The sequence below is a fragment of the Nansenia antarctica genome (assembly GCF_963989245.1).
Source record: "Nansenia antarctica genome assembly, chromosome: 5".
In the NCBI taxonomy this organism is placed as follows: domain Eukaryota; kingdom Metazoa; phylum Chordata; class Actinopteri; order Argentiniformes; family Microstomatidae; genus Nansenia; species Nansenia antarctica.
Genome location: NC_137690.1, coordinates 8,382,383 through 8,392,382, shown reverse-complemented (window position 1 = coordinate 8,392,382; position 10,000 = coordinate 8,382,383). Strand labels below are relative to the sequence as shown.

Genomic DNA, 10,000 nt, shown 5'->3' with positions numbered 1-10,000 from the left:
ACACTGACGACGCACACACAGCCCACCACACACAGGCACACAGACACACACACACAGGAGTGCACGGCGGAGTGCACACACACACACACGCACTCACACTCTCACACACACTGTCGACGCACACAGCCCACCACACACACACTGACACAGCCCACCACACACACACACACACACACACACACACAGTTCACCACATACACACACACACACACACACAGACACACATACACACAGACACACACACACACACACACACACAGTTCTGCTGCCATTGGCCTGAGCCAAGAAGCCAGCCAGAGAGATGGCATGTGTCTCAATGCGTTAAATTGTCTAAAAAAACCTTTATTTTCTTTGCTGTCTCTCCTCACTGACCAGAAATAAATGGAAATCGACTAAATAAAATTAAATAAGTGCAACAACTTAGGTCCACCCGGCGTGAAGTTTAAATCAGGCGAGGATGAGAAAGTGAAGAAATGAAACTCAGCTGGAAAGGAATCCCTACAGGAGACGTTTTATAGCATCCCGGGTTTAAGTGAAATGATGAAAAGGAAGATGTATGGAGATTTAAACATAGCCAGCCCTCTCCTCCAGCGCAGCCTGACTCCCTTCCCCTCCCTCCCTCCCTCCCTCCCCCATGGTCTCTCGCTACCTCTCTCTTCCCTCTCTCTCTCTCTCCTCTTCTGTCTGACTTTTATGTAATTGAAGTGTTTACAGTATGAGCTTGTCCTTTATCTCCCGGAGTGTGTGTCCTCTCATCTATCCGTGGTTCTCTACACCCACGCGTAGCTGTCTTCGCTAACGCCTTTTAATTGAATCTGAGATGAGCTCTCTCGTCTCAGCTTGCATCAGACACCGGAACCTCCCTGTGCACCCCATCCAAGTCATTATGCAATTTCACAGCATCGAGCTCGGAAATAAGAACTTTAAAGGATAAGTTTTGCAAAGTGTGTGTGTGCGTGTGCGCGCGCGTGTGTGTGCGTGCATGTATGTGTGTGCGTGCGTGCCTGTGTGTGTGTGTGTGTGCGCGTGTATGTGTGTGTGTGCGTGCGTGCCTGTGTGCGCGCATGTCCGTGCATGCATATGTGTGTGCTAGCGTGCAGGTGTGTGTGTGTGTGTGTGTGTGTGTGTGTGTGTGTGTGTGTGTGTGAATGTACTGTATATATACAGTATATGTAACCCCCTCCCTCCCCCCTCACCACCCTCAACCCCCACCCCTCTGGTGACCCTCACTCCCCAACCCTCCCCCACCCTTACCCCCCACCTCTCCCCTCCCCCCACCCCTCTGGTGACCCTCCTCCCTCAGGTGATCCTGGGTCTGCTGCTGCCCCCCTCCATCCTGAGCCTGGAGTTCAAGAACAAGGACGAGCTGTCCTACATGCAGGAGAAGGACCAGGACCAGGACACCTACCTGCAGGAGAAGGAGGAGGAGGAGCCCGAGAAGCCCGTGATGAAGGAGAAGGAGGAGGACGACATGGAGTTCACAGTAAGGTCCTACTGTGAGACGCAGTACAACTCCGTGGTGAGAGCACCCCACCTCAGCCCCGCCTTCAGAATATACACACTTATAGCCAAACCCCCCCCCCCCCCCCAACCCCCACCTCCCCACTCCCTTCCTCACTCCCCGCCCCCTCCCCCACCCCACCCCACCCCACCCCACCCCCACCTGCTTCTAGTAGAGCACATACACTTTAGTAGCCCCCCCCCCTCCCCTTCCATGCCACACTAGGGCCACACCCGCACCACACTCTCTCTACATCTGAACGCCGTAAAGGCCTCATCCAGGTCCGACCCCCCCCCCCCTATTCCGACCAATCAGGTGGGCAGCTTAGTTAGAGCTGCCCCGCCCCTCCCCCCCCAAACCGTCCCATCGTCCTGCTTCTCGTTTCCTGTCGTCGTAGCGATGACGTGGTTGTGGAGTTGTATCGTCTCAGTCTGTGTACCGCTCTCGGTCCCCCCTTGTATGTACGTATCCCTCTCTCTGTTATCCCTCTCTCCTTCTATCTCTCTCTCTCTCTCTCTCTTTTTCCTTCCTTCTTTCTCTCTGTCTATTCTCTTTCTCTCCCCCTCTCGTTCTATCTCTCTCTTTGTTCTCCCTCCCTCTGTCCTTTCTCTCTCTCTGTTCTCCCTCTCTGCTCTCTCTCTCCTCCCCCTTTCTCTCCCCTTCTCTCTCTCTCCCCCTTTCTCTCTCTCTCTCTCTCTCTCTCTCTCCTCTCTCTCCTCTCTCTCTCTGTCCGTTCTCTCCTATCTGAGGTCCTACTCGAGGTACAGTACGGTATGCGACTGCTGCCCCTCACTAGCTCCCTAGCGGAACTCTCTCTGTCTCTCTCCTTCGCTCTCTCTCTCTCTCTCCTTCTATCCCTCTCTATCTCTCCTTCTCTCTCTCTCTCTCTCTCTCTCTCCTTCTATCCCACTCTCTCTCTCCATCTCTCTCTCTTTCTCTCCTTCTCTCTCCCCTCTCTCTCTCTCTCTCTCTCTCCCTCTGTCTCTCTCTCTCTCTCGCTCACTCAGAGCATCACTCAGCCTGCTGCTCAGAGACAGAGATGGTGGTGTTCAGATGGAGCTTCAGCAGCGACACACACACACACACACACACACTCACACACACACACACAACACACATAAACACACAACACACACAGACACACACACACAGACACACACACACACACACACACACAGAGTTCTCACGTTACATAACCCAACCTGCCTGACAGCAGGCCTGCTGCAGAGCTTTCCCCTCAGCCCCATTCTGAAGCCCACCTCCTCTCCTCTCTCACCGCAGACGAGTGGACGCCTATCCATCCACATGGACATGACACAGTACAGCAGGGTTGGGGATCGATTCCGTTTTCCGCTCCATCGACTCAGGAAGTGAATGGAAATTCAATATAGGGGGGGGGGTTACATGAAATTGACCTGAATGGATGGAGTAGTCAGTAAATGAACTGAGAGATTTAAGTGGCACTTTTAAAGCGTCGAGGTCGGTCTTCGAGTGGCCATTGAATTTCAATCCATCACCTGACTGGACAGAATCGAAAATGGAATTGACTCAAACTCTCCATGTACAGTACAAACCGACCATCTCGCATTCAGCCAGCATAGCTGGCCGGGCGGGCGGCACACAAACGCTCTCTCGCCTAGAGGCTGAACGTTGTGGTCCTTCAAAGCCCACCCGATGTTCCACAGAGAGCCCCCCCTGTCAAAGGACTACATTTGCCATTAGCGCTTCTGCTTGCCATTGCGGCTGGTTTCTGACTGTTCAAAATGCAGCCCCAGAATCCAAACTATGAATCTGATATTCCGATTCATACAGATCATCATACACCGGTGGGGGGGGGGCGGGCGGGGGATGGGGGGTGGAGGGGTTGTATTGCAAATCATCCTCAGTTGCTCAACACACACACTGAGCCTGAGTCCCAGATGCAGTCTTACATAATGCATGTAGTGTACCGTGCTATGGGGCATGGTGGGATTCTCCCATGCATCTGAATCAGTCTATCACTAAGGGCAATCTGTCTCTGCCTTTATCCAGACAAGCAATACAATACCACCATGAACTCACTGTACCCCCCCCCCTGTGGTATGCTGTACTCTTGGCAGGATCATAAATCATAACTGCTGCTGGGATATGAAGCCTTCTCTCATGGATGACAACATGTGTTAGAGTTCTCTAAATGATGTCAGATGTCTCTGTTTTTCTCTCCTTCTCTCTCTCTCTCTCTCTCTCTCTCTCTCTCTCTCTCTCTCTCTCTCTCTCTCTCTCTCTTTCTGTCGTTCTTTCTCTCTGTGTCTTTCTTTTTTCTCTCTCTCTTTCTTTCTCACTCTCTCTCTCTTCTCTCCACTGTGCGTCCCTGTCGTCCGAGACTCGACCCATGAGTGTGTTGCATGTCGTCTGCGCATGTCGTCTGCGTCATCTGTGTCACCATCATCCCCCGTCACCTGCTCAGTGTCACAAAACATACCACATACCACATTCCAGGAATGACTTTTGCCTGTGCTTGCTTCTGTTACGTTTCAGGTTTAGTGGACAACCCTAACGTTGTCGTTCCCTCTCTTTCCTTCCTCCCTCCCTCCCTTCCTCCCTCCCTCCCTCCCTCCCTCCCTCTCTCTCTCTCTCTCTCCCTCTATGTGTGTGTCTCTTTTACCTTTCTCTCCCCCCGTCCCCCGTCCCCGACCCCCTCCTACACACACACACACACACACACACACACCTCTCTCTCTCTCCCTCTGCGGGTGTGTGTTGTGTGTGGTGCCAGGCCATGCTGGGTAAGGTATCCGCGGAGACGTCCAGGAAGAAGGGCTTGGAGGAAGTCCAGAGACGACACGGCCTGATCCCCGTGGGGAGGAAGATCTACGAGTTCTACAACGCGCCCATCGTCAAGTTCTGGTTTCACACGGTCAGTCTGCTGCGAGGGGGACGACCATAGGATTAAGAATGAGGTTATCAGGACATGAGAGAGAGAGAGCGGGAGTTGAGAGTAGAGAGAGAGGAGTGAGAGAGAGGGAGAGAGAGAGAGGGAGAGAGAGGGAGAGGGGGATGGAGGTATTATCCCTGTGTTCATCACCATTCCCCCCATGGTGGCTCTTTCAATCTGTCGGTCCAGTGAAAACATCATAACATATCCCCAGCAGTGACCTCTATCTCTTTTTCAGATAGACTCAGAGAGAGTGGGGGGGAGAGAGAGAGAGAGAGGGAGAGAGAGGAGGGGGGGGGAGAGAGGGGAGACAGAGAGAGTGAGGAGGAGGACAGAGAGACAGAGAAAGAGAGAAATAGAGAGGAGGGGGGGCAGAGAGAGAGAGAGAGAGAGAGAGAGAAAGAGAGAGAGAGAGAGAGAGAGAGAGAGAGAGAGAGAAAGAGAGAGAGAGAGAGAGAGAGAGAGAGGGATACAAAAGACTTAAAGGATCCATTTTTCTCCCTCTCTCTGGGTGTTTGGGTCAGAACAGTGTATTATGTATTATGAATGGATCTAGAGCAGACACACAGCGTCCTAGGGTCAGGGCCGTCTTTAAACATCCACTCTGTATTCAGAGCCACCAGCCGCTGTGAGCGTTTGCTCTCCGGCTGAATTTGTCATATCTACAAAAGAGCCATCAGTGCGCAGTGAACACTGAACGATTTCAAACACACACACACACACACACACACACACACACACACACACACTTTGGTCACACTACATTGCCCATTTGTGCCCCCTTGAGCAGCTGAATGTCTAGTTTAGTCTAAGCTGGTTTCATGACAGGGGAAATGGACCACGATCTCCTTCTCAAAGTAGTCTCCTTAAAGTCCTCACATTTGACGGTTCACCTCACTTGACATTTGACAAGACACTGGCAGGATCGCAGGGGATTCCTCACACTGCAGCGATTCCTGACTCTGCACTTCTCCCCCCACCCAGCCCAGCTGTCTCTGACACCCACTAAAAGCACATTTAAAGTGCTAGAGCTAACCCTCCAATGCACCCCTACCCCCTAAGCCCTACTTAAGACACTTTAAGTACCTCGCTAACACCCTCTACCAGTGGGAGGCTGGTGGGGGGTAGAAATCGGAGGTCGGGCTCATTGTAATGCATGGAACAGAAAAACTTCTCATGTGGTTCCATGTGTTTACAATGAGGCCGATTTCTACCTCCACCAGACTGCTCTGGCCTGTGCGTGCCCTCTACGACCCCCCTGACCTCTGGGAAGACCCTGATGCAGTGTGTTTGTGTGTAGATGGCCTATGTGGCCTACCTGATGTTGTTCAACTACATTGTGCTGGTGAAGATGGACCTGTGGCCCTCACCTCAGGAGTGGATCGTCATCGCCTACATCTTCACCAACGGCATCGAGAAGATGAGAGAGGTAGGGCCACTGAGAGGCACGTTGTCTTCCACACACACACACACACACACACACACACACACACACACACTCAAATACATACACACACACACATACACAAACATACATACACACACACACATACACACACACACACGCACACGTGCAAAAACAATTCATTGATTTTTAAAAATTATTTTCTTTCAAAATGATGGATCTGCGGACTCTCAAAGTGCAATAAACATGCACACCACCATGCTATCTCTATTCCCACTGAGACCATATACAGTATACTGAAAAATGTGTGCACTCACTGCAATGTAAGTGTCGTTGGATAAAAGCGTCAGCTAAATGGCATAAATGACGGGTCAGGGAGCACAGGCCCTGCCAGATCACCTTCATTTAAAAAGCAATACTCCTGCACACACTTTGCTCTGTGACCTTTACGGTTATTTCATTTGAATTTAAGAATACAGACTCATACAGTGGATTTGATGGGAGCTGCTGTGGGGGAGGGTAGGTAGGTGGTCGGTCACCAGGCCTTATAAATCTTGTTATTTCAAAAGAAAGCCGTCGGAATGCAAGTCCACATTTCGACTGTTGCCATTACAGGAGCCTTTGGCCTGAGTAAAAGATGAATGAATGAATGAATGAATGGTCTTTATTGTCATTAATACAGTACAGGTACCATACAACGACATTTAGGAGGGGGGGCTCCCCTGGTGCTTGGAAAAAAGACAAAAAACAAGAGAGCCAAGGATAAAACAAAAAAGAGAAAAGAGCTGGTTGACATAAATAAGGCTATCTACACTATCTACTATACTATACTACTATACTATACAATAAAACACTGTGCTGTACACTATGCTATGCTATAAATATCCTAACTTTTTCCTATATCTGAACCTTATGTACACACCTTATTGCACATCATATTTGTTGCACATTCATTTAAGTGTCGCAGTTAGCAGGTTTAGAATGTTCACAGTTGTATTACAATATTGCACTTATGTTTACAATCTAGTAGCTGCCAAATTATCTAGATTGTCCAGGGCCTAGAACCTAGGTCTTTGCTGTGTTCAGGGCCTGAATGGCCCTAGGGTAGAAGCTGAGCTTCAGTCTGTTTGTCCGTGCGAACATGGTCCTGAACCGCCTGCCTGAGCGCAGCCGAACAAAGGTCCGTCTTCACCAGCACAATGTCGTTGAACAACATCAGGTAGATGAAAGTCGAAGTCTTTCATTCAAGCCTGTTATTGTCTTCCGCCATCCAATGAAAGACATTCATTATTGTGTCAAATCTGTCCTCAGTTACACAGTTGTTAGTGGCACAAGCTAAGCTTGTTGATCCCTCATGGAGTGATCTCTTACTGCCCTCCACTGGCTAGGACACTGAAGTGCATAAAGATTCAATCTTGTCTATAAATGTAAGGGAAATGTATTCTATGCATCTCTCTCTCTCTCTCTCTGTCTCTCTCTCTCTGTCTCTCTGTCTCTATGTCTCTCCCTCTCTTCACCACTCCCTCCACCGTTCCCTCCCGCTCCCACCCTCTCTCCTTCCCTCCCTACCCCCCCTCCACCACCCTCCCTCCCTCCCCCTCCCACCCTCCACCCTCCATCCCCTCCCTTCTCTCCCTTTCCTCCAGATCCTGATGTCGGAGCCGGGGAAGCTGCTCCAGAAGGTGAAGGTGTGGCTACAGGAGTACTGGAACATCACCGACCTCATGGCCATCCTCATCTTCTCTGTGGGCATGGTTCTCCGCCTGCAGGAGCCACCGCTCATGAGCTATGGGCGGGTCATCTACTGCGTCAACATCATCTATTGGTACATCCGGCTGCTCGACATCTTCGGCGTCAACAAGTACCTGGGACCCTACGTCATGATGATCGGCAAAATGGTGAGGGGGGGGGGGGGGCAGGGTCACAGAACGACCTGCTCTGTCTGTCTGTCTTTCTGTCTCTCTCTCTTTCTTTCTCTCCACTCTCTTTCTGTTTGTCTGTCTCTTTTTCTGTCTCTCGCTCTCTCTCTGTTTCTTTTGGTTTCTCTCTCTCTCTCGCTCCCTCTTTCTTTCACTCCTTCTCTCTCTCTCACTCCTTCTCTCTCTGTCTTTCTCTCACTCCCCCCCTCTCTCTCTCTCTGTTTCTTTTGGTTTCTCTCTCTCTCTCGCTCCCTCTTTCTTTCACTCCTTCTCTCTCTCTCACTCCTTCTCTCTCTGTCTTTCTCTCACTCCCCCCCTCTCTCTCTCTCTGTTTCTTTCTCTCTCTCTCTCTCTCTCTCTCCCTCTCTCTCTCACTGCCCCTCTCTCTTTCTCTCTCTCTCTCTCTCTCTCTCTCTCTCTCCCTCTCTCTCTCTCCCTCTCTCTCTCACTGCCCCTCTCTCTCTTTCTCTCTCTCTCTCTCTCCCCCTCTCTCTCTCCCTCTCTCTCTCTCACTGCCCCTCTCTCTCTCTTTCTCTCTCTCTCTCTCTCTCTCTCTCTCTCTCTCACACACACTCATTCTCCTCTCATTCCATCTACTTATCTGTATGAGGCTCGACTGAAGGGATGCCCCATGTTGGGGTTCCTACAGAGTCCAATCCTATAACCATCCCTCTCAGGTGTCACTGCACACTGCAGCCCAGGCCCCGGGCCGCCTTAGGCCGGCTCATCCCTGTGTGTCTCTGATGGATGATCAGTGTGATAAAAGTATTGAGACAAAACTGACGAAGTGGGGATCAAAGGGCTGATAAGACGTCTGCTAAGGCTTTCATGTCTGAGAGAGAGAGTGAGAGAGATCTCTGAGAGAGATTCCACCGCACAGCAGCACTTTCATATTCATATTTCATATTTCACACAAGCGCTAGCACGTATTGTGTGCCTGTCTCCTGTTAAAGGCCATCAGCGCTACAACTGGCTCACAGAGTTGTGTGATTGGTTTACCGTTCACATCGAGCCCATAGAAATAACGGAGTGCGGTGTGTTTGAACGTAGGCCTCCTGTGTGACCACAGCAACACGTTAGCGCGCTAGGCTAACGCCCCGGCTTCAGGGTACAAGTGTTGTGGTCTCAGACATCAACTAACACTCTCCCTCTATCCCTCTGTTTCCCTCTTCCTCCTCCTGGTCTACCCCTCACTCTCTCCCACGCTCCCCCTTTTCTTCCTCTCCCCCCCCTCCCCTCTCCCCCCCTCCCCTCCCTGCCTCCCTCCCTCTATCTCTCAGATGATAGACATGATGTACTTTGTGATCATCATGTTGGTGGTGTTGATGAGTTTCGGCGTGGCTCGCCAGGCCATCCTCAACCCCAACGAGGACCCGTCCTGGATGCTGGCCAGGAACATCTTCTTCATGCCTTACTGGATGATCTATGGGGAGGTGTTTGCTGATCAGATTGACCGTAAGCCAGAGAGAGAGCTGGTGGAGAGAGAGACAGGGGGGGAGGAAGGAGAGGGAGAGAGGTGGAGGTTGTTGATCAGGTGTTGGAATGGTGGAGAGCTGAGCTCAAACACACACAACACACACACACACACACACACACACACACACACACACACACGCTTGCACAATCACACACACACACACACACTCAGACACACTTACGCAATCACACACACACACACACACACACAGACACACACACACACCAGAAAGTGGTCCAGCTGCTGAGACGCCATGCCTTAGTTGGAACATCAGTGTGTAACTCTAATCTGAAGTGACCTGATTGGCTACTATCCATTCTGCATTTGACCAATCATATTCGGTCTTGATCTGGGATCATAAAGCATCAACAATATAAGTGTTCCCTGTTCTCACAACAGCAGTAGCCTACCGGGTTAATATGTCTGGTTGCGTAGGGCAAGTCATATATGATAGCAGGTAACATGCTTAGTCATTTCAATATTGTCACAGTTACGTTATTACTCTCAATGACTGAGTCAAGACTGCACGTGTATGTGAGCTTGTGTGCTGTGTGTGGGTGTGGGTGTGGGTGTGGGTGTGGGTGTGGGTGTGTGCGTGCGTGCGTGCGTGCGTGCGTGCATGTGAGTGAGCGTGTGTGTGTGTGTGTGTGTGTGTGTGTGTGTGTGTGTACATAATTGGAGGGCTGGCCCAAAGAGAAGAGATCTGAAATAATGCTGTCGTTCTTTGTTTCAGATGTGAATAGTAGGAAGCTAAAGCACAGGCTGACTGGAAAAATCGCCATTG

General features: G+C 50.7%; 2 protein-coding genes across 5 annotated transcripts in view; one reads left to right on the top strand and one right to left on the bottom strand.

Moving 5' to 3' along the window:
* Positions 1–10,000, bottom strand: part of lysmd3 (LysM, putative peptidoglycan-binding, domain containing 3) — a 341,091-nt gene that overhangs the window by 61,868 nt on the left and 269,223 nt on the right. The window lies entirely within an intron of this gene.
* The window catches only part of trpm3 (transient receptor potential cation channel, subfamily M, member 3), a gene marked incomplete at both ends in the record, with an annotated part of 128,221 nt that overhangs the window by 110,506 nt on the left and 7,715 nt on the right, over positions 1–10,000 (top strand). For 2 of the 4 annotated variants that reach the window (XM_080532227.1, XM_080532229.1), the window contains 6 exons: positions 1,304–1,519; positions 4,257–4,397; positions 5,716–5,844; positions 7,467–7,718; positions 9,020–9,194; positions 9,950–10,000. The exon at positions 9,950–10,000 is cut by the window's right edge and continues 42 nt beyond it. In XM_080532227.1, the coding sequence (XP_080388353.1) occupies positions 1,304–1,519; positions 4,257–4,397; positions 5,716–5,844; positions 7,467–7,718; positions 9,020–9,194; positions 9,950–10,000 (964 nt within the window). The remainder of the gene's footprint in view (positions 1–1,303; positions 1,520–4,256; positions 4,398–5,715; positions 5,845–7,466; positions 7,719–9,019; positions 9,195–9,949) is intronic. The other 2 variants (XM_080532228.1, XM_080532230.1) reach the window with 1 other exon arrangement.